The 23,309-nt window shown below is 37.4% G+C and overlaps 3 protein-coding genes and 1 pseudogene across 14 annotated transcripts; 2 read left to right on the forward strand and 2 right to left on the reverse strand.

The window, feature by feature from the left end:
• Positions 1-6,503: 6,503 nt before the first annotated feature.
• Positions 6,504-10,519, reverse strand: LOC147479928 (mediator of RNA polymerase II transcription subunit 21-like). 12 transcript variants are annotated; one of them, XR_015204592.1, is made up of 7 exons: positions 9,411-9,544; positions 8,827-9,195; positions 8,484-8,730; positions 7,526-7,603; positions 7,364-7,415; positions 6,682-7,076; positions 6,504-6,551 (listed from the first exon to the last, which is right to left on the reverse strand). XR_015204592.1 is itself a non-coding variant. In XM_086577453.1 (7 exons), the coding sequence occupies exons 4-7, from the start codon at positions 8,688-8,690 to the stop codon at positions 7,000-7,002; spliced, it is 414 nt and encodes a 137-aa protein (XP_086433579.1). In that variant the 5' UTR covers positions 8,691-8,730; positions 8,827-8,987; positions 9,069-9,195; positions 10,380-10,504; the 3' UTR covers positions 6,504-6,999. The 12 variants fall into 12 exon arrangements, 11 of the variants coding, with proteins under 11 accessions (XP_086433579.1, XP_086433575.1, XP_086433576.1 ...); XM_086577453.1 differs by lacking the exon at positions 9,411-9,544 and adding an exon at positions 10,380-10,504 and having other exon boundaries at positions 6,504-7,076; positions 8,827-8,987; positions 9,069-9,195; XM_086577449.1 differs by having other exon boundaries at positions 6,504-7,076; positions 8,827-8,987; positions 9,069-9,195.
• A 424-nt stretch (positions 10,520-10,943) lies between these two features.
• Positions 10,944-13,748, forward strand: LOC147479929 (CASP-like protein 5C1). The gene is made up of 3 exons (XM_086577448.1): positions 10,944-11,078; positions 13,171-13,303; positions 13,401-13,748. The coding sequence occupies exons 1-3, from the start codon at positions 10,948-10,950 to the stop codon at positions 13,593-13,595; spliced, it is 459 nt and encodes a 152-aa protein (XP_086433574.1). The 5' UTR covers positions 10,944-10,947; the 3' UTR covers positions 13,596-13,748.
• A 3,632-nt stretch (positions 13,749-17,380) lies between these two features.
• LOC147479930 (uncharacterized) lies at positions 17,381-18,524 on the forward strand. The gene is made up of 3 exons (XM_086579848.1): positions 17,381-17,471; positions 17,699-17,827; positions 18,040-18,524. The coding sequence occupies exons 1-3, from the start codon at positions 17,454-17,456 to the stop codon at positions 18,337-18,339; spliced, it is 447 nt and encodes a 148-aa protein (XP_086435974.1). The 5' UTR covers positions 17,381-17,453; the 3' UTR covers positions 18,340-18,524.
• A 525-nt stretch (positions 18,525-19,049) lies between these two features.
• On the reverse strand, positions 19,050-21,516 carry LOC147479931 (STS14 protein pseudogene; annotated as a pseudogene).
• Positions 21,517-23,309: the final 1,793 nt, after the last annotated feature.

Below are 23,309 nucleotides of genomic sequence, written 5' to 3' on the forward strand. Positions count from 1 at the left end.
TACCTTGAGAGATTAACTTTAAGTCGAGAAATACCCTGTTTGTCAGAACCTGTGACAATTAAGGGTGGAATTCGAGCTAATCAAGCAAAGCTTCACTACTCTCAATCTTGGCTAGTTTATTAAGCGAGCTTTGAAAAAAGCTCAAGCTTGGCTCATATAATATATGAACGAGCCCGAGCCGAGCCGAGCCTGAGTAGTTTGCTTATTGAGCCGAGCTTCATCAAGCTCGTTTGTTATACGAGCTATAATATAGGCTCAAGCTTGGCTCATTTATTAAATGAACGAGTTCGAAGCTGAGCTAAACGAGCCAAGCCCGAGCCGCTAGGCTCAAATTCCACCCTTATTGACAATGATATCATCTACATACACAGCTAAGATAATAATTCCTTGTTAGGTCTTTCTGTAAAAGACGGAATGATCATATTCACACCTAGTCATTCCATTAGTCATCAAAACTTGACTAAACTTTGCAAACTAAGCTCTAGGAGACGGCTTGAGCCCATATAGACTTTTGTAATCGACATACTTTTCCCCCTTGAGCAACAAAACCAGGAGGTTATACCATATAAATTTCTTCCAAGAGATCACCATGTAAAAAGGCATTATTCACATCCAACTGATACAGAGGCCAATGATGATGGACAATGATAGAAATAACAATACGCACAGAGGCTAACTTGGCAACAGGAGAAAACGTCTCAGAATAATCAATACCATAAGTCTGGTATAGCTTTTAACAACAAGGTGAGCTTTTAAAAGAGAAACAGTGCCATTAGGATTATGTTTAATAGTGGAAACCCACTTACAAGCAACCGCTTTCTTCCAAGGAGGAAGATCTGCAAGGACCCAAGTTTCATTAGAATACAAGGCACTCAACTCCTCTTTCATTACTTTCTTCCATTACTTGCTTCCAGCCAGGATGGGAGTTATTTTTGAGTGTTTGGTTCCCTTTGTTATGTTCATGTACCAAAGAGTAGTCGTACTAAACTTGATCCCAAGGCAAGAAAGTGTGTTTTTTGTTGGCTATGACCACCCAGAGGAAGGGTTGGCGATGTATGGATCCTGAAACAAAGCAGTTTATTATCTCTTGTGATGTGGTTTTTGACGAGGTGTCGTCATATTATATTGCTGAAAATGTGAGGAGTAATACTGCCGCTCTTGAGCCATTATTTAGCGATATTACTCATGGACAAAGGGGAGCACCGGTTCCTTATCCGGAGGACTTGTTCAGCAAGATGCAACTGATATTCGAAGGTCAACAAGGGAAAAAAGGCAACCTAATAAACTTAATGATTATGTGGTTTAGATGAACTATTCTAGTGTGATCTCTTATTTTCTCATGGGGCTGATGTGTAATAATGAACTGAAGTGTTATAGAGAAGCTTAAGGAGCAGCTGAAAGGGAAGCTACTATGGCTGAAGAAATTGAGGCTTTGTATAAAAATGATACATGGGATTTAGTTCCAAAGCCAAAGGATGCTGAGTTAGTAGCTTGTAAATGGCTCTACAAGTTAAAGAAGAAGGTTGATGGGATCATTGACAGGTATAAAGCACACGTGGTTGAACGCGGATTTTCTCAACAATATGGGCTGGATTATGAGGAAACATTCAGTCCAGTTGCTAAGATGGTGACAGTTTGAACTATTATTTCATTGGATGCGTGCTATGGATAGAACCTATGGCAGCTTGACATGAAGAATGTCTTCCTTTATGGCGATCTAGATCGTGATATTTTTATGGAGCAGCCCCAGGGATTTGTTTCATATGAGTTCTCTAATCATGTATGCCGACTCAAAAAGGCATTGTACGGTCTCAAGCAAGCTCCACGCGCCTGGTATGGAAAAATTGCACAGTACCTTTCTTTTTATGGCTACACTTCTTCAAGCTCATATCCTAGTTTATTTGTCAAGTTTACTGCGTCCATGTACAATATACTTCTTCTCTATGTGGACGACATGACTATCACCGGCACCAAAATGCTAAAATTTCCTGTCTTAGGGATGAGTTGTCTATACGGTTTGAAATGAAGAATCTAGGACAGGCTCACTCTTTCCTTAGATTATAAATTATCAAAATAGATAAGTACTTTGTCTCTCAAGGGTCTTATGCTACAAGTCTATTAACTCATTTGGGCCCAGGAGACTCAATGCCGACAGCCACTCCCATGGAACCGCAACTCAGGTTACATAAAATTGAAGGCGAGCCACTAAATGATGCCACAAAGTATCGTCAGCTTGTGGGTAGTTTGTTTTACCTAACTATCACTAGACCTGACCTAACATACTCTGTAAGAGTTGTGTCTCAATTTATGGATAGCTTATGTGTTGGTCATTTAGTTGCAGCAAAGCGAATCCTTTGTTATGTGAAAGGCACACTCCAGTTTGGCCTACTCTATAAAACAAATGTATCATTTTCTTTACATGGCTTGGCAGATGTTGATTGAGCTGGAGATGTCATAGATCTTCACTCGACAACTAGTTATTGCTTCATATCAATACCAGTTCTGTTGTAGTCTCTTGGTGTAGTAAGAAGCATCAAATTGTAGCTCTTTCAAGCACAGAAACTGAATATGTGGCAGCAACTATGGCTACTCAGGAATGCATATGGCTTAAGTGACTACTTCAAGATATTGGGATTACTTTGGATTATCAAATTCTATCAGTTGTGACAATGAAAGCAAGATCAAGTTAGATGGCAACCCGATGTTTCATGCTCGTACAAAGCACATAGAGATCGATTCATCATCATTTTGTTCGAGAAAAAAGTATTAAATCAAGAGATTATTTTGCATAAAATAGGGACAAATGATCAAGTTGTTGATGTGTTCACAAAAGCACTTCCTCAAGCTAAGTTTGATAAGTTTTGCAGTGCTCTTGGTATTGTTGATCGTACGTCTACACTAAGGGGGAGTGTTACAAATTTGTGCAGACTACTAACGTGTCCTCTAAAGTTGAACAAGTCTCTTAATTGGTTATGTCTAGGTTATTTTAGGAGTTTGACGCAATCTTCATATTGTTGCGAAGGAGTCTTAGTAGTTGAGCATCTTTAGGAGAAAGTCCTGCTAGTAGTGGAGAGTCTGTAGTTATAAATAAAGAGTATGCTTGTAACTTAGTCTTTGAATTTTCACTTCAACATAATATTATCTCTTTCATTGAGTAATAAACCATTGTGTCTTCATTATTGTTTTATCATCTTCTTCAATATTTGATTTATGTTAACCACTAGTGGTGATGTGTCGCTTCAAGTAGTATAATGACTTATTGACTTGTGCAAGTTGACGACCCACACAATTGTGTTGCCTTCTGATGGCGGCTGTTGACTTGTTATATCTGATCTAAGTTTTTCTTGTTCTAAAAGTTCATAAGAGATGCAATTTAGATAGGACTAACCCATACCCAGTGCACAATGTTCTACTCTCTAGCCGGTGCAAGGCCTTGAGAGGGTAAGAGCAGTGATCTTATATAGGATAGCCAGTAAAAGTTAACACCGTACCAGCAGAGAGGCTGTTTTCAAACTCATGCCCATGACTTCCAAGTCACGTACAATTGCACCAAGCCCAGCACGCCCTTAATTAAGATGATTAAATGCAAGTTATATATTTATATTCTCCAGTCACCTTATTGCATGTGTAGAGTTGAGCCTTTGAGAATTGAAATGATGTTTCTTTCCTACATCTCTCATATATCTCAAGGTGTAAGGGACATCCCACTAGTCACGTGATGTGCACAAGACTCATGCAACGACTCCTTCAGTATAACTCGACCCCAGACATACGGATACTCCTCACACTCGCAAACGGCTCCAAGCACTCACTATATCAGAAGACTCACATCTCACATACTCAGCAGCCTCAGTGACTTGTCACTCGACCCCCACCTCATGATGTCATCACATGCTACTGTCATCATTACTAACTTTATCCTTAAGCCTCTTTCCCTTCGTAATACATGCAATACCATTACAGCCATCCACCATCATTACGGACGACACCATCATTACACCTAATGCCAACTCAGATAAACCTAAACACCTACAACTACTATCCGTGTTCCCCTCATAGACACATGTCATTCATCTCGACCGCACATCTGTACTCATCAATACACGTGTCGCATCTGATGCACACTTCTAATGCCTATAAAAGCCACCCTCCAGAACTTCGTATAGCTTGATTCTAGACTGGTTGATTAATCCTAACCTGAGTTACTAACTCTCATCCCATTATTATTTCTCAATATACAGACTAGATACGTAGGCATCTTCATCCACATGAAGATCAACCATTGACAACAAACAAAACCATCCCCTTCTCATTATCCTAACTTAAGAGCTAAGTCTTAACTTTGTGTAAATTTAGATATTTACATTTGGCGTCGTCTGTGGTTGATTCCTTAAGAATCTGACAACTCACTTAACTTTACCCCCAGCGATAAACTTCTCTCCTCCACTTTCCCAATGGAAGTTAACCCACCTCCCCCCACCACCGTTGAACTTGCCGATCAACTACGGTTGCTACAGAAACAATACGATGCCTTTAAGGCTACTCACCCTGATCCACCTGCAACTGATTCTGAAGTAGACAATCAGGCTGAAGCTACCACCTTAGCTGCTGCTCCACGTCTCCCCGCCATTACTAACCTGCATGGAAGTAAAGATATGTCCCAGGCCGTTTTGCACACCCTCCAGAAATTCAATGATTCACCCCTCGCTAAAGACATTCAAGAGACTGTTGCCCCTCTACACTTCCAAAGCAACCCAAGTTCACGATGTACGATGGTTCCACTTGTCCTTTTCAGTACATCAAAAGCTTCCTCCAGCATCTGACGATGTACACTCACCTAGATGGGTTGCTGTGTCGCCTCTTCCCATCCACATTTAAAGGTTCAGCTCTTAAATGGTTTTTCGACCTGCCTGCCACCTCCATCGCTAACTTCTCTACCTTCAAAACGTTTTTTGCCCAGGAATTCTATCATAATCGTGCCAAACAACCCACAATGGCCACCATCTTCAAAACCCATCAGTGACTCTTTCAATCACTCAAGTCTTACCTCCAACGCTTCAAGAAAGCAGTCACCTTATTGCATGTGTAGAGTTGAGCCTTTAAGAATTGAAATGATGGTTTTTTCCTACATCTCTAATACATCTACAGAGGCTTATATGTCCACTAAGGCTGAGTCCAATGGTTATCTATTTTGTATCTGCATTACTCAAAAACACAATGTTTTAAGGATACAGAAGAGATTAAAGTGTCCAATGGTTGCACACATGCTATGCCAGTTCGTTTGGCGCACTGTGAAATCTACAAACATCCCACGCCACTTCATTTTGCATTCAGTGAAAAAGAACAAACAAAACATACTATGTCACTTAGTTTGGTCCAAATCTCTTATCCTCCAAATCAAGTGGTCTATAATAAACCCTCTATTCCTCAATAATACTTTGTATATATATAGAGTGAAATAAGGATAGAGAATGAATTCCGCCGCTTTTGCTTCTACTTTTTCAAGAATTATGAGGATATAGAGCCATTTGGACTCAACCTAAAGAATTAAAGAATTGCTCCCTTTAAAAGAATTTTTAAAAAAAAAGAAATTAGACTATTTGGTATAAAAATATATACAAAAGATCAAGTTTCAGTGACAGTACTGTTTCAGTGATATGTGCCTCAACATTTTTTATACAATTTACCCTAATTTTTTCATCTCAATTCCCAATTCGCGCTCAATATCATCCATTCATGAACCAATGCCCGAATCCATTCACATACATTAGAGTATAAAATCGATTTTCGCTATTATATTGTAAATCTGTTGTCCATGGACAAATCGTCTTGCAAATACTGTATAGTAATCTGGTCATTCATATAAAATGAACGTCAAATTTTCAGAGTCACATATGCATTCTAATAATTAAGACCTAAGACTTTACTTTCTTTAAAATAAAATGACCAATTACTCAATTATTCCTACACATGGAAATTTTTGAGTAGTACCAACTACCAATCATTGATTCTGACCAAGTATATATTGTATTAATTATTTCTTTTTCTAGTAAACACTTAGTCCATGCTCACTAAAAAAACCCGAAATTCTTGCCATGTCGATGCCTTATATATGTCGACAACAATATATAGGAATAATCCAAGCAGGCCCCTCCAAGTCTCTAACTCAAATTACCATAGTGACTCCTCAACTAACACAAGTGTTATGCAAATTTACATTTTGAGGACATGAGGATATATAGTTATGATCTTTTGAGTGTATGTTTTTTGGGGTTACTAAACTGGGCTGTAACTTTTATTAATGACAGAATCGTAGCAGTCACTTATTAGAAACTGTTATCTCCATGAGAAACACAGAGTGCATATATCTTTTTTTTTTATATGAACCAAGTGCATATATCAATAAAACCTGACTCACGATCACAAGCCTTGAGAGGACGCAGTTACAAGAAAATGAATTTTGTTGACCCAGGAACTGCTGAACAAATCCACCACTCTCAGTATTAAGAAAGAGACCTCTATAAGAAATACCAAGAGCAACTCCGTAATTCCTGTTTTGAAAATATCCCAGTAAAAAATACAAACTATAGTATTAGAAGTGTCCTATCGATACATAGGTTCCTTATCCTCCAACCCACCCACGCGAAGAAAGAAAGTAAAACTAAGAAAAAGTTTACAGACCTTGAATGAGCTCCTAGCTAATTAGGATATTCTTTTGCGTTTCGCTGCAACAAGAAGATTACATTGTGGCAATTTATAAGCCGCAATCCACAATTTTTTCCCTTTTTATTTCCTGTAGCAACTAACAACTTCATATTTACAAACAGCCAACAAGTACAAGTTCATCAGTTCAAGCATCTTCCATTCGACTTTGTTACTTCTGCCCAGAATCTCTGACAAACAGGACGACTTTTAACGTAAGTTAGTACTTGCTTCCCCACAAAGCGGTCAGTTTTGTGTTTGTGCTCTATTTGAACGGAAGCAGAGGTAATTCCATTCTCAATCAAGTTTTTTTAAGTTCAAGCAGTTGTCTGCTGCTTGGTTAAACAACTCCTGCACCTGCTTCAACTCTTCTTCTGCAAACGATAATGTCAGTTGATATAGTCAGACATATATAAACACATTAAAAGAATTTGAGACAGTAAAAGGCTGGAAGAATATGTTGTGGAAATAGTTTCCTGTCTTTATATAGCTTCACTTGTCAGTAGATTTTTAACTATTACTTGTTTTGAGAGTGTGCATTGATATCATTTTGATGTTTGATTATCACATGAACAAACTGTTGGTTGAACTCATTTTAGTATGCATAATAATCATAGTAAGCAACATATTGACATGCAACAGAGCATGGTAAGATTATCACCTGCAGCTTCCAACTGCTTCTGAAGTTCTTGTCCTACTGCGTTGTTTTCCGCCTGTACAATTAAGGAATGGACGGGGAATATATTTAAGTCGGGAAAGTATAAGATAAAGAACACTGGGGTCAAAATAGACAAGAAGTTAAGAATCACAATTGACAAAATACCTGAAGTTCTGCAATCCGCTTCAGTTGGGCCTCCTCTCCTCCCTCTGACACTGGAAGTGCAGCAACCAATGCATCAAACTGCAAAAAAAGATCAATTTTATTGGATAAATCATTTATAATATGCAAAATATAATATAAATTTCCACCACAACAGACACACAATAAGCAATTTAGTCAAACTCTTGGGTCAATCAAATGCTAGGTCCCTCAATCTCTCCCTTGATGAATACTTTTGCTGAATTCACGAGTTGTCCAAGTTGCACAGACCGTGGAACTGTACCCTATGATGCATGGATACGGGTACGGGTAACTGATACGGCGACACCGATACGGGGTATGATATGACTTTTCTAAAATATTAGGATACGGGTACGGCTAACTATTAGGAATATTTTTAAATAGAAGTGTATTCTAAAAATTCTCTTAGTAGTTCTTTGAGTAAAGTCAAAAACATGTGAAAAACTATTATAACACGTCCAAGACAACCCAACTTGAAACCTCAAGAAACATATTACATTTTCAATTGAGCATTAGTGCATAACTATTGGGTCAGGTCTATTTCAGGGATTCCAGCTAGAATCCATTTAGAGAAGTTCACTCTCTTTTAAGAAAGAAGAGAAATTTGGAAATTTTGGTCATTCAAGTGAAAGAACTTTGCTAAATCTCCTCCGCCAGCCTCTCTCTCTAAATTTATTGGGATTCTTTGTTTTTTTGGGTGAGGGACAAGTATCCTAGAAGTATCCGGTACCCGTATCGGTATCGTACCAGACCGACACGGGTGCAATGACATTTTAGGAGTATCCATGCATCATAGACTACCAGAATACCAGCTAACATATGGTGGGACTGTATTCTCTAGGTTTCTCTAATAATACTATGGCAATAGTAACGCAAAAATCGTGACTATTATATAATGAGCAATATGTGCATAGCCATAACTACCGAAAATTCTTGTTACCTGCTTTGCGGCCTTAACCAGGGCAGCACTCATGAGCTTGGGTTGCTCAGCAATGTCAGTGGCACTCTCTGAGGAGTTAGCAAGTGGCTCCGGATAGTTGGGAGACAGTCTGACCGGAGGAGCATCTCTTTGCAATGTCCCAAAGGTATTGAAGGCAAGGGATGCTATTGTATTTACTTGTTCTTGTAGCTGAGAGATGATGTCCATCTTACGAGTTTGGTTTCAGTTCCAAGGTGAGCAATTCCAACTAAACAAAACAAATAAGAATATATTATGCAACATGAATTCCACAGAAGTGAAACAATACCAAGAAGAAAGAAAGGATCAAATGACTGTTACCCACGTGTTTCCAAACAAACTTATGAATCATGCTTTGCTCAGAACTTGTTTTTCCAGAAAAATCCAATTCACAAAAAAGGCATTACCCAAAAGATATGTTTGCAGCAAGAACCTTCCATGGATCGAACCACGAAAAAAAGAGTGTCTAATAGATAGGAAATCTTGCTGGAAAATACAGACACACTCGTTAATAGTTATATACACATGCATTCTTAGTAATTAGGGTAACAAACTATCACCACATACATGACAAATTGGACAACATTCACAAGTTTTGGTGATTCAAACTATGTACTTGATCTTTCAAATCTCAAGACAAAAAAATTTCCTTCAGCATGTATGTAAATCTGCAACCCGCAAAGTCTGTTGCCAGCTACCAAATAAGATAAATTTGACCGTTAACTCTTATTTTATTGCATTCATTAGTCCAAAGAGTTAAAATTTACTACATCTTCTTTCCACAATTTTGCTAGAAGAGTTGCCTTCCTCATTGCTTTCACAAAGTACGTTTACTAATTTAGCATACTATTCAATGTTAAATACGGTAAAAAAAAAATACATTGATTAGTTCGTGTTGAAATCACTCACTTTGTAGAGGTAAACCAATATCTAATCCCGAATAGCCGCACCGCACTCGTCAATCCGTTGGTTTCTATTTTTTATTTTTTCTCTTTCCACTTTCCAGTCAAGTGTGTTTAAAGGAAGGACAACGAAATTAATTAATATATCAAACATTCCAATATATACGCCAATTTATCGGAATATGGATTTCATTCCTAGAAAAAACAAACCACTAATGAGGAGGAAGTTTGAGGCGCAGTTTTACATGGTACATTGCCTCAATCATAGAAAGTTGGTGGTCACTCTCTGAGAAGATAGCAAGGCCTCGTGCAAAGGCGAAAACACCCATCCCTCCAACAACAGTTAGCTCTTCTCTACCCTTGTCATGTACTTGATTGGCTTGAATGTTTAGGCAGCCAGAGTACTCTGGCATGTCAAAGGTGAGATAAATAGTGTTGAAGGCCGAATGAGCAAAATGTTCTACTGGAATAATGAAACCTTGAGCTCTTCCTACAACTCGGGAAGTGTTCTCAGGTCCCTGAAGATGAATGCGCCTTTTGAATCAAAACTTGTCGGTCTTGGATCAGTAGTAATCGCAGTCTGGGGTTGTTGAATGTATAAGGAGAGTGCCAACCAAGGCCTAGTTTGAGGCTTTCGAGACTTCTTGTGAGTTACTGGTGAAAAAGAGGACAACAACAAAGATTGAAAATTAAAAAATACTTCTTTACTCAATCACAGGCATAACGCAGTGCTCTGGAAATCATCAACATCACCCAGAGGTGGAAAGTTGAGATCAAATGGCATTAACCAATATATTACGTGAAATCAACCTCATCCTACTTAGGAAATCTCATTCCTAACCAATATAGGACTCCCACTGCAAAGGGGTATCTACTCCATCTTTACTGTACCAAGTATATGAAATGAAAGTATACTGTGCAAGTGTGTGATGATCAAACAAACAAAAAAAAAAAAATCGCGTTTTTAGGTTCTTACCTTTGGAAATCGAGTGAGAGATCGAGAGGAGAGATCGAATAAAAGAAAAGGAGTTTTATTTGGAGAAAATAACCGGGCCGTCACTTTGCCTCTCGCGCAGATAAGAGAGAGAGAGAAGAAAAAACAGTTTTTTGTCTTAAAAAAAAAAAAAAATCACTATGAACATTTTAAAATTTTAAAATATCGTTGAGAATTCACCACCATAACCATATTGCGATTTGCGAGCCAAATATATATATTGAGCGAAATCTCGAAAAATCTCACTCTATATCGAAATCCTAGCTTACTTTTCCACCAAACAACCACCTTTCTTCTTCTTCTTCTTCTTGTTGAAACGTTGAAAGTATATTTCCTTTACCTTAAAAGCCTACCATGCTCATTTAGTTTTATATATAAGTGTGTGTCCTTGAGTTTCATATTGATCTTGTTGCTGTAAACTTTCCTTTTTTGTTTCTTTTGTGTTTTTTGGAATAAATAAGATGGTTGGTATGGCAAAGAGTGACAAGTCTTGATGATCGGGTAAGATGGGTAGTATAGTATCACGTGTAAAGTGCATGCATCCCAAGAGATGGAACAAGTACCAGGTTCTTTGGGGACAAGTGCTAGTTTCTCTTTGAGATTGGGACAGACTGTTTTCTCTACTGCTTCTTTACTCTTCATGTCTTTGGGTGTTCAGTTCTACAGCTACACTTCTTTCTGGTAATATCCATGTTTTAGATTCTTGAATTTCCTGTTTTTGTGAAATGAATAAAAGAAAATTGTTTATTGGATATTTTGGCAATTTCATATTTGAGTGCTAATATTATTGTAGATTATTAATAAGGATTTGGAGACTGAAAGAATAATTGTTGATGACATCATCGTCGGTAAGAATATTGAAGAATTATGTCCTAAAATAGTGTTGAATTGTAGAGGTAGATATGGATTGATAACGTCTGCGTTTTGTTAATGAAGGAATAATCGCCCAAATGGCATTGTCATCGGGAGGAAGATTCAATAGTTATATCTTGTGAGTAGAGTTTGTCGAGGAAGATTTGTATTGGAAACCTCATTATTATGTTAGGAATAGCAAAGGCAGTGAAAGAAAAAATCTAACAAGAAGAAAAATACACAAACAATTTATGTGATTTATGTGGTCCACATAGTGCATTTTCTCCACTAGAACTAGAAAGCCGCGAAGCGGTGAAGATCAGCATTAGATAGAGTTAAGGAAGGAGAAGAAGAAGAAGAATGATGGTGGTGGTAGTGATAGGGAAGAGAGAAAAATAAAATAGGGGAAGAACAGAGCCGGAAAGGGAAGATTGGGGAAGAGAGAGTTTCCCCAAATGTTTTTTTCGCCACCCCCCCTACAACCTCCGAAGATTCCTAGTCTGTGCACAATAAACCTCCTAATTCTGCATTGGCGGTAACTTGCAGGAACGGTGTAGTGTGAAATTAGTCTCCACGGTTTAACATGTTTGTGGTAAGTTATAGAGTACAATGATGTTGAGGAAAGATGTTGATACAGTCACAATTCTTGATCATCAATTGTAATCCCTATGGAATTTAAAATATTTATGTATGCTGCAAATGAAATTCTTACCTTTTGGCCTTATTCAGAAGTTTGTCGTTTAAACCTTGCTTTGATCCATTTGTTGATTATTTGTTACAAATTATTCATCACATTCTTACTTGTCAAAGTTCATTTAGTGCCACACAAAGAAATGCTGATAACCACAAGTATATTTGGACAATTACAACCTCAAGATTCTGATTAGACATTGTGAAGCACTACTTTCAAAAGTGCGCTGACTGTAGAGATTCTCATGTAATCTATGACCTTGCTTTTTCTGTGGACACCACATTCATGCTGCATACTTCAATTTGAAACCTAAGCTCTGTGACTGAAGTTCTGCCAGTTCCTATCCACCCCCAACACATGACTATTGCAGTGCTGTTCCTGACTCCTGAGTTAGGAAGGGAAACAGTGATGATGCAAGACTTGAGTAGACTGATACTTCCGGCAGTCATACTGGAAGGAACAAACTACAAATATAGACTTTGTATTGAGCTATTTATGTTTTCTGAACTCAAACAAGGGTAGAGTAAGTAGAAAGGACAGAGTAGGTAGCTGGTGTATATGTGAATGAAAATTCTATTAAGCTGTAGCTACAATTTAATTCCATGTTAAAACACCAACTCTGCACTGAAGCCAATATCTCTTTTGCTTTATATTAGAATCACCCTGCCACTTATATGTTTTGCTGACTTGCTGTATTATAAAATGAACCTTAACTGCAGCGAACCACATGGTATTTGCAAACAAGTGAATTAGAACTAATCCAGTCAGCTATGCTTTATCTGCGAATGAATCTTTTTCTACCATTCAACTCTACATGGAGACGTTTATCAAGTTGACGCTTATGTCTCTGAATTATCTTGCATTGATCATTTTAGAACTACATCCAAGTACCATATACTTATGCTTCAATAGATTTTCCATGTGTTTCCTCTCTTTTTTGATCTTATACCCGAGTATAAGATCTGTTCCGGTATTCTCTTGGAAAAGGTCAAGTTTCTTCGTCTTTCTTGGTCTTAAGAAATGTCCCTCTTGACCTGCTCTACTAATTTGTTGTTTCTTTGAGAAGTTACTAATTTAACGAGAAAGCTTCAACAAATGATTTATCTTATTGATCTGTAGTTAAGTTCTTCACTTGTACACTAAAGAGTATATTAATTATGAGCAACCATTAGAAAGAGACATTACTAGCATTTGAAGTTATAATGGTAACTGACTTAGTTGATTCAACAGCTACTTGGTAACAGTCATGGGTTTGGTGATTCCATGGAGCTTCACATTGGCGCTCGTAGATGGATATTCAGTCCTAGTTGGTTGTCCTCTTCGACAACGAGGAATACTGGTAATAGTTGCCACGGGAGATTGGGTATGTGCTTTTGTCTCTATTCATTCTAGATCAGTAGACTGGTTTATCTTATATGTTCCAAAAGCTTTATACTAATAAATGATTATATTTACCACAGGTTTTATCGCTTCTATTATTAGCAGCAGCTTGCTCAACAGCCAGTGCTATAGATTTACTAGCGACATTAGATGGGCCGTACTGTCCTTCCAAGTTCTGCAATAGATATCAGCTGTCGGCTGTAATGGCCTTCTTGTCATGGTTTCTAATAGCTGCTTCATCTCTTTTCAATCTCTGGCTTCTCCCATCCTTGTGAATGTTTACTTTTGTATATGCATAAGCAAAGCCTTCTAAAAGTTTCCATTGTTTTGTCCAGCCGAAGAGCACAATAAAGTCGTTTGTGAATGATTACAGAAATCTAAGCACCCCATTGTCATCATATAGAAGTATGGAACTATATTTTTTATAACCGTTTTCATATTTCGGTTAACCTGAATATTCTGGGGTTGGGCCAATTTCATGCAATTGAGTATTGTGATCATTCAACCAGCCCTGTGTCGCCAGCAAACGAGGTGCCAAGGATATGAGAAAAGAGACCACGTCGTTGAAGCTCATACCTGCACCTGTGCGGATTCGCATACGTATTAATAGCACACAAATTAATGTCATCCTTACGTACCCTAAGACTTGCGTCTAGTTTCACAATTTGCCTGCTATCAGATGCTGGTGATATAATCAGATTCAACACAGGACTGAAGTTCTCTCAATTCATATGCATTAACGCACCATATTGCTTTTCTAGTGTTGTTACTAAGAAAGGGTCACTGTCAGATACGAGACTTTGTAGCGCTAATAGAGCACGTTTGATACTTGGGCATTTGTGCTGGAAGCAAGGACAGACCCAAGTGGGGTTGAGGGTTTGAATACCTTTTTTTTTGGTAAAAGTTGAATACCTTCACTTCTAAGAAAATGATACATATATAGTATATTGTATCCTAAGAGCATCATCAACGCGTTGTTAAAAAAAATTGTGACACGTCAGTTTTTTTCGTCGATCAAAATTTCTATTTTCGTGTCAATTACCAACGCATTTTTGACAAATTTGGGATTTCTATTTCGGACGGGAATAGTTGTCCCGTCTAATATGTTGGGCCCAAAAAAATATAGCCCATTTTAATTTGTCAATTTTAATTTTTTATTAAAAAAAATTGAAAAATTTCTAGACGGCTAAACTTATCCCGTCCAACATCTTGGACCCCACATACAAAATTCAAAAGTTTTATTTTTTTATTAACAAAAAACAAAAAAATGCCGGACGGCTAAAGTAGTCCCGTCCCACTCTTGGACGGGTCAAGTTGTCCCGTGCACACCATTTCTATATTCTTCACCAATTTGACTCCAGTTTTGACAATTCTTAAAATCAAAACGACGATTTAACAACCGCGTTGGTGATGAAAATTGCTAAATAAATTGTCAACTGTCACATTGGAAACACATTATAACAATGCGTTGATGATGCTCTAAAAGAAGAGCAAGAAAGCTATAAGCTTTAATGATATTCTCTTACTTTACATTACTGCCTTAGACTCCAAATCTAACATATTTTAATCCTGTTTAGAAAACTCCCAAGTTATTGTGACTTTTGAACATAAAAAAAATTCTTGTTCAAGTTGGCCTTTCTGTATGTAGGTAGATTATAGGAGCGAAATGTTAGATACCCTCAGGAAAATGTCTGGGTCCGCCACTGGCTGGAAGGAACAAAAGTACAAACCCCAACGCCTTGCAATATTTGGAGAACACAAACGTGACCCCAGTAGCTGACGGGTTTATGCCAGTGAAATATGTACGTGAAAAATAAAAAAGTTCCATATAAACTCCAGCTAAAATTAAATTCTAAGAATAGAACACCGACTCTACAATGAACTGCTCATCTATTTGGTATTGTACTACTTAAATGAGCCTTCACGGCTTCACTAGAGAATCCAACGATATTTGTGAACAGAACTTGATAACCAAAACTAGTAACCCTGTGTTCCAGTGAAAGAGATGCAAGAATGTGGGTGGAATAAATGAGTGGTTGAAGCTTAAACCGAAACTTGTGTGGATTCACAAATGTAATATAGACACGGTATCACATTCATTTGGAGAATAAAGACATCCTTAAGCATCAGAAGAGTAGTTAACACAGCCTACACATAATAAAGCAATTTACATCCAGTTTCACAATGTGGCGACATTTTCAGAAGCACCTTGCTACAACTTTTAAGAACAAGCATGGCTAGTTGTTTCTGTACATTGGCAAATCTGGGTTTTGGCATCTAAGCAAAACAAAAACTGAAGCCAACTCTTACAGACGAGATTGGGGCTGGTGGGCTGCTTCGCCGTGTGGCCCTGGCACTTGCCATATACTGAAGTACTGCACGAAAGACAAATGAAGTGATCATGGGAAACCTACAGTTTCATCAAGTGGAGATCGGATTCAAGACTTCAAGTCGTTGGCCTTTGACATGGCATTGCTGATGAGCATCTTCAACAGTGAAAATAACGTGTGCCTGCCAAAGAAAATTACAAAACTTTAACCCACAGTCCCAAACACTTCAACACACGGAAATATATACATACAAACACACACTCTATCAAGGAATGTCAGTCTATATTTTGAATTTGAAATGCAATTACCAGAAACGGATGTGGACTAACATAACATAGGAAGACGATAACTGTTGCAGCATTTTTGTTTTATCACCTTAATTATTGTCTTAAAATCGGTTAAAAAAAGAAGAAATAAAAAAGAGAAGGAAAAAGACATACAAATATTGACGAATGGAATTTGACTAAGAGATGAGAAGGCAAGGGTGAAAAAACTAAGGTACTTGAAGGGTACCTTGGATGTGGGATTAGCTTATGGTGGAGACACTTGTTATGTCAGTGGGTTTGTGGATTCTGATTATGCAGGTGATCTAGATAGACGACGATCGACTACTGGTTATGTGTTTATGATGCATGGTGCACCGGTTAGTTGGAGGTCTATGCTACAAAGACTCTGATTGCTCTATCTACTACTGAGGCAGAGTATATGGCAGTGGCAGAGGCACTATGGCTTCGAGGTCTTCTAGATGATTTGGATATTGAGTAGAACAGTGTTGCTTTGTATTGTGATAGTCAGAGTGCTATTCATTTGGCGAAGAACCAAGTTCATCATGGTCGGACCAAGCATATTGATGTCCGTTATCACTTTATACGGGATGTCGTTGAGGATGGTGATGTAGCACTTGAGAAAGTAGACACCCATGACAATCCTGCTGATATGCTGACGAAAGTTGTCACTGGAGTTAAGTTCCAACACTGTTTGGACTTGCTCCAAATTCTACATGTTTGAAAGAGCCTGTGTGGGCATAGCCCTTGGGCGATTATTGATCGCGAAGTCTTCCTTCTTTGGAGGTGTTCCTACTTGGATGTGATCTTCTTTGGATGTGTTCGGCTTGGTTTTATGTGTTAAAACCTCACCGAGGTGGAGAATGTAGAGAGAAAAAGTTTTTTTACGTTTTTTTTACGTTCGAGGAGCGCCAAGGCTTCGAGTGAAGCTTAACCTGCGCTCATGGTCGATGTTTTAAGCGACCCGCTTCGAAGTCCTTTTGTGGGTCCTTTTGTGGGCCATTTTCTGAGAACGCGATTTTTGGTTTTGGTATAAAACAAAATCGGTTTTTTGAAAACCTAACTTTTTTCAAAACCAAGAAGAGAGATTATAAGAGAGCAATTCTTTGTGAGTTGAGTGTTCATTCTTTGTGAGTGAATTGAGAGACTTGTAATCTGTTACTCAGGACATCCAGTAAAGCTTGGAACTCGCAGTGTGGAAGTAGGCAAATTGCCGAACCACGATATATCTCGTCTTGTGGTTTGTTCTTCCTTTACATTAATTGTTTTACTTTATATGCTTGTTATTTGATATTGAGAAGTGTTGGGATATTGCTTGGAAGGTGTTGAAGTCTTGTCTAGTGTGAAGGATCGATCTTTGTGTAGGATTGATCCGTTTGTTATGGGTAACGTTGTTTCCATACTTATATATTCACAACAGAAAATGTTTTGATCCCTTTGCATAAACCAGGCTGCATACAATGTTGGTGGTCAGACAATAAGTGCAGACACAATAGAAAGTTCTATTCTAGGATGCCGCATGCCTCGTCCAGTAAAGGTGGAATTTTCATCCCTTAGAATGATATCGATTTGTTTATGCCATTTTCTATGTAAAAGTAGTATCTTATCTAATAGTAGCGCGTGTTGTCCTTAAATATATTTTTAGATTTCATTCACCTTCCACACATGCTTGTTATTTTGGATAGTACATAAGCTACTGATTTTTCTACTAATGAAAAGATGTGGATATGTAATGTGGCTGACAAAGCTCACATTTTCTTGTAGTGGCTTCGAGCATTGTTTTCTCCAAGGACAAAATCCAAAGCCGGTGATAATCAGCAATCTTATGCAATTGAGCATCCAGAACCTCTTTTGCATTTTGCACTTTGCTCAGGAAGCCACTCTGATCCTGCGGTACACTCTGAACCTATTCATGTTTTTTATATTTAAATTGTGTATGGTAAGGATACAGTTAGGCCTTTTCTTTTCTCTGTGTAAATGTAAACGAGCTAATATTCTTCATATGTAAATCTTGCCCTGTACTTGCAAAAGAAACAGTTGTACTAATGGAATGCTCCAGAAACTTTTTTAGCTGCGTGCTGACCCCCCATACTTCTTTTTCCCAGATTCGCATGTATACACCCAAGAGGGTGTTTCAAGAGCTGGAAACTGCAAAAGAAGAATACATTCGGGCTACCTTAGGTATCCGTAAGGAACAAAAAATCCTTCTGCCAAAGATTGTTGAAAATTTTGTTAAGGATTCGGGTTTGTGTCCTGCTGGTGTGCTAGAGATGATCCAACAATCTCTTCCAGAGACTCTGAGGAAAACACTACGACCATTTCATGGGAAGTCCAGGAAATGCTTTGAGTGGCTGCCTCACAACTTTGCTTTCCGGTATTTGATATCAAATGAGCTGGTGAGATGATGTTTACATATAAGAAATAGCAACGCAGTGAGTGGTTGAGTGCATATGTAAATTTGATTATTTTTTTTTCTCTTTGTACAAAGAAAAATGAAAAAGTCAAGCAAGAAATAGGACAGGATTTGTGTGCAGTCTGTAAAAAGGCCAATTTTTCAATCTATCTTAATGAGAATTAAATAATTTTGTTAGATCATGAACTCTATTGTATGCACAATTCATTTTATGTAGTATCTATAGGCTATAATTTCTCGGTCGGTTATTATGCCTTTAGTAATTACAATTTGTTACAAGAAAAAAGAAAGGATAAATAACTTAGTTTTATTTCAATGCCTTCCATAATTTCTTATGTTTCTACGAAGTGCTATGCTGCAAAAACACATCTAGAGGGACGCAGCAGAGTCGCAGATATGGGTGAAGTTTTCGCAGCCATGAATTTTTTTGCATTTTGTACTTGCAATCTTTTGTGAGCAAGACGGGCCTTGGTTGTGGCTTACCGCCGGCTGTGTCATTATTTTAGTCGTTCACTTAATCCCTATGTGTATGTGATTCCATTCACTAGCTATCTCGTCGTCTTATGAGGTGTGGTGACTGGTGAATGTGGGGAGCAAGGCAATTCTGCTCTTTCCCTTTCTTCTGGACAACCTCCATTCAAGAGTTTAACACAGTACCAAGGACTTCTTCCCAGAAATATGGACAAACACCAAAATGGCATATAAGAAAACAATTTGTTCATACCATCAGATGATATAGAAAGTTCTAGGTTTTGAAATTACAGACATGCAGAAACTAAATGAAAGAGAATACAGATATATAGTTTTATTGAAGGACAAACTGCAAAATTTCATGGCGATTAAAGCTCTGATCTAAGAGTCTAAATTAGCTAGTATGGTTTTTGTCCAATTACATTACCAGGTGGATAATACAAACATATTGTAAGAGTAACATGATCCTGAGAACATTTAGCCTGTGCACATCCAACCTCTGTGGAGTTCCTCCAAACAACCTGTTTATATACACCACAGTTATGCTGAAAAATGCTTGATCTTATCCAAGTGTTGTTCACGTGATTATAATACTTCTTCTTCTCCACCCATGGTTCCACCGCTGCTTGTGGTGTCACCGGAATTCCACTAGCCCACAACTGGTTCATTCCATACTTCGTTGAACTCATATCAGCAAACTAACAACTTTTCTTGTCTCTTTGGTACCTTACAAGTAGGCTTGTATCCATTGCTAGCTTCTTGCTCCATTGTAGTGGACCAACTCCAACTTCACTTCTTGCTTTGTTATGAGCAAGGAGAAATTGTGATGTAGCATTTGGTTTGGTATGAGTAGGGTCACTGGGTGCAATGGCACTATGCCTCCGGTCAGGAGGTATTAGACCAATAATGCCCCAAAAAGGGGCGTTTTGGTTTCTCCTAATTACAATAAGGAAGAACGGGAGGTTAGAGCCATTAGTGTGAGCAAGAGGTGTGATATTGGCAATGGCATGAATGAATCCATTTCTATATTGTATGATTGTATCTCAAGTTGTTGTTCTGGTTAGTCCAATTTATAGTCTCTAAATTACCAATTAATTAAGGGCCAGTGAACTATGAAAATCGGTGTAATTAATTTCGTAATAAAAATGGAGAATTATAAGACAAAGCTACCTGGTGCTAAAGCCGTGAGATTGTATTTACACCCTTGGAACTTGTGAAAAATGTATCATTATAAAGTTCCCAAACACATTAAAATGAAAGATACAATAAAGACAATGGTCTGGGAGACTACTCAATCTACACTGTTGATTGTGCATAGGTGGCTAGGTGCACAAGAATTTCGAAAGTTGAGTATGATTGACATTATTAATAACTAGCATGATGCATGTGCTCCGCACATGATGTTTAGTAGTTGTTATTTGGTGTGGAAAAAGTGTGTTGAGTTTAAATGACATAATTGTCTTTATTATTATTACAAATTTACTTTAATATTTTGATTGGGTGTTTTATAATTTAATCTAAAATGGATATGGGAACAATTCCGTAATTCAAAATAAAATGGTTGACAAAGAGGCTAAAAGAGTTACATAAAAAATATTAAAACACATTAAAATGAAAGATACAATAAAGACAATGGTCTGGGAGACTACTCAATCTACTGTTAGATAACTAGGTGCACAAGAATTTCTTTAAAGTATTTTAGATGTGAAACGGTGAATTATGTAATCTCCTAAATACTTGATGGTGCTCGGTGACTCGATGATTGTAAGTTTGTAACATGTGTACAATCTCAAGAAATTACCACGGGCATGTTCTCGCGGGCAGTGGGGCATTGGGAGTCTTAACAAAATCTATAACGAAGAAGTAATTGACTATGCTATCAGATCATCTCGACAATTAATAGTTGCATATCGCTTATCCGATTAGTTTTTACAGATTTTTAAACTTTTCTCACCAACCCGATTTAATCACCGAATTGATTAATTAATCGGCCAACATAATTAATTTCTCGCTAAAAGAAAAAAAATATCGGTTCTTGACCTAAAAAAATACATGAAATTAACAAACTGGAATTTTAAATTGTATTAATAATAGAACATAATCAACATACAAAACTGAGAGTTTACTTATTTTCTCCGCCTTAACAAAAGTTAAATATACAAATTATTGTATTATCTCTCTAATATATATTATCGTTTCTCTCTTCCTTTATTTTTTTAAAAATTTAATTTAATACTCCAAAATTAAATTAGTTAGATGTGATTATGAGAATTTGATATTTTTTATTGTATCTCATATAGCTATTTAGAAATATTATACTATTATATATTTTGAAAATGTCAATTATATACATTCAATATAACCGATTAAATTAAAGGACTGATTAATCACCGATTTTAATTGCCATATATCGCACCTCGACAGTTCTGAAAACTGATTTTAATTAATTAGGTAATTGACTGCATTCCTAGACCACGGCACGTGAGGGTGTTGACTTTCAGCATTTGCATGTGCCCATGTGATGTGCTTTCTCGGGGTGAATTCCAAGACTCCTTCGCTGAAAAATCGACTGGGGGGCCGGCCGGTGGGCCGGGTCTGATTTGGATCTTTCCACTGTCAAGTCCAGTGAAAATGTCCATCTTGGACCAACGTAGGTGTCTCACCTTAATATGGTTAACTGAGCCTGCCAGCTGAGCATAGTCTGGCCCCAACAAAACCTTTGGCCAATAATCTCAACCCAAGTACTAAGCACATCTCTAGGTGGTAGCAAATACCAAATTGCCGAAATAACCCGAAAAATCAACTCTAAATGGTGGCAAATTCATTCACATAAATTGTTGATTGCCATTCTTGTTTGTGAATTTGCTTCCAAGAATGCGGATATGGCATGCCACTTCAACTGGTGCAAATTTGTGAACACCACCTAGAAACACTCTAACCTATTTCTAATTTATAAAAAAAAAAAAAAAAAAATTGCAGCAATCGACTCTGTAAACTCTTTGAAGTTTGAATGGTAAATTGGTAATGTGTTAGAAAATAAAGTTGAAATTAAATCAAGCCAAAAATGTAAATAAACTTCATTTCTTGAAAAAGTAAAACCTGTTTATATAAATGAGAGGAGGTTGTTGCTTACTAGCCAAGCGATTGTGAAGTGAACCAATTAAAATGACGTCGTGCATGGATGCCACCTATGTAGTCATTTTCAGTCATTCAGTGCTATGGAGAAACGGAATAATCACATAGCCCTTTTCGGTCTTTCTAAAACGTCGTGTTCTAAATTATTGGGTCTTTAACATGTAAACAGTTTGTTAGAGCTCAAATCATATGCACCCATCACTGGAGTAAGCTTGCAATGGGAACAACAACTGGGAAACACTAGTTTTGACGAACTGGGCAGTAACTCCAAGACCCAAACAAGCACCTCAACTGAAAACTTATGTTTGGATTCCTCCATAACCAGACATCATGAAGCTCAACATCGACAGAGCAGTGTTTGGGAATCCAGTGCCTTTTGGCATTGGGATATGGCTACTCAAATGGGAATGCCCATTTTAGCAATTTAGTAGAATATGTCAGTGCCTCCTTGGAATGCCTATTTGAGCAATTCAGTAGAATATGTTAGTACCTCCTAGAGATATCTATGGATAGTTATGAACTTGTAACTAAGAAATTGCTCTGGCAAGCTTTCAAAACCATTCTTTTGTTTTTTCTTTAATATATTTTCACATTACCAAGCAAAAAAAAACATGTAATTACAATTGAATTATGGAAATTGTATGTATTTGAGTAGGATGGTTGCAGTTTATAAGTTATAAGGGTTATTTAGGCTTTGGTCATACTATTAATAGCGAAATTAGACTTTGGTCCTACTTTTCAAATTTATTAGGCTTTGGTCCTACTTCTGTTTGTTGATTGTGAGTCAAAATAGTTGACCTTGGTCAATCTGCTTCAATCTGTTTGTATTTTCAAAATAGCAACATTACTCTTCAGTGTATGACCAAAGCCTAATTTCGCTATTAATTGTAGAACCAAAGCCTAAATAACCCTAACTTTTTTAGTCTATTAATAGGAAGATGTTATTCAATCTATCTTCAGATTCAGAGAACCTTTAGCTTTCTCATTTTTTCTTTTTACTGTACAAATCTTGTTAAAAAATCTTCTGACACAATTAATTTAATTGAATTACATAATGTAAATACAAACATAACAACTTAGCAGACTTCAACACCGAATTGTCCCATATTTACAGCACACATTTAATCATAAATCAATAGCCCATAATCTAGCTACTAGTTGAAACAAAAGAAGGATGGGTGGTAACAGAAAGACAAGTTACTCGGGGAATTCAAATGATTACAAGTTATTAGAAGAGATTGGATACGGTGACAGTGCTGCTACTGTTTTCAGATCGATCTATCTCCCTTCTAATCAACTCGTTGCTGTCAAGTACTTGGACCTTGAATGATGCTGCACCAATCTGGTCTCTTTTTA

Source organism: Coptis chinensis, chromosome 8 (assembly GCF_015680905.1).
Source record: "Coptis chinensis isolate HL-2020 chromosome 8, ASM1568090v1, whole genome shotgun sequence".
In the NCBI taxonomy this organism is placed as follows: Eukaryota; Viridiplantae; Streptophyta; class Magnoliopsida; order Ranunculales; family Ranunculaceae; genus Coptis; species Coptis chinensis.

Excerpts from the sequence above, each read along its gene's own strand:
- LOC147479928 (XM_086577450.1), bottom strand. The coding sequence starts at position 8,690 with ATGGACATCATCTCTCAGCTACAAGAACAAGTAAATACAATAGCATCC. Across the intron at positions 7,416-7,525 it reads AGCGGATTGCAGAACTTCAG|GCGGAAAACAACGCAGTAGG; the intron begins GTATTTTGTCAA and ends TTAATTGTACAG. Across the intron at positions 7,077-7,363 it reads GAAGCAGTTGGAAGCTGCAG|AAGAAGAGTTGAAGCAGGTG; the intron begins GTGATAATCTTA and ends TATCGTTTGCAG.
- LOC147479929 (XM_086577448.1), top strand. The coding sequence starts at position 10,948 with ATGGAACAAGTACCAGGTTCTTTGGGGACAAGTGCTAGTTTCTCTTTG. Across the intron at positions 11,079-13,170 it reads TACAGCTACACTTCTTTCTG|CTACTTGGTAACAGTCATGG; the intron begins GTAATATCCATG and ends TTGATTCAACAG. Across the intron at positions 13,304-13,400 it reads TAGTTGCCACGGGAGATTGG|GTTTTATCGCTTCTATTATT; the intron begins GTATGTGCTTTT and ends TATTTACCACAG.
- LOC147479930 (XM_086579848.1), top strand. Across the intron at positions 17,828-18,039 it reads GAAGCCACTCTGATCCTGCG|ATTCGCATGTATACACCCAA; the intron begins GTACACTCTGAA and ends TCTTTTTCCCAG.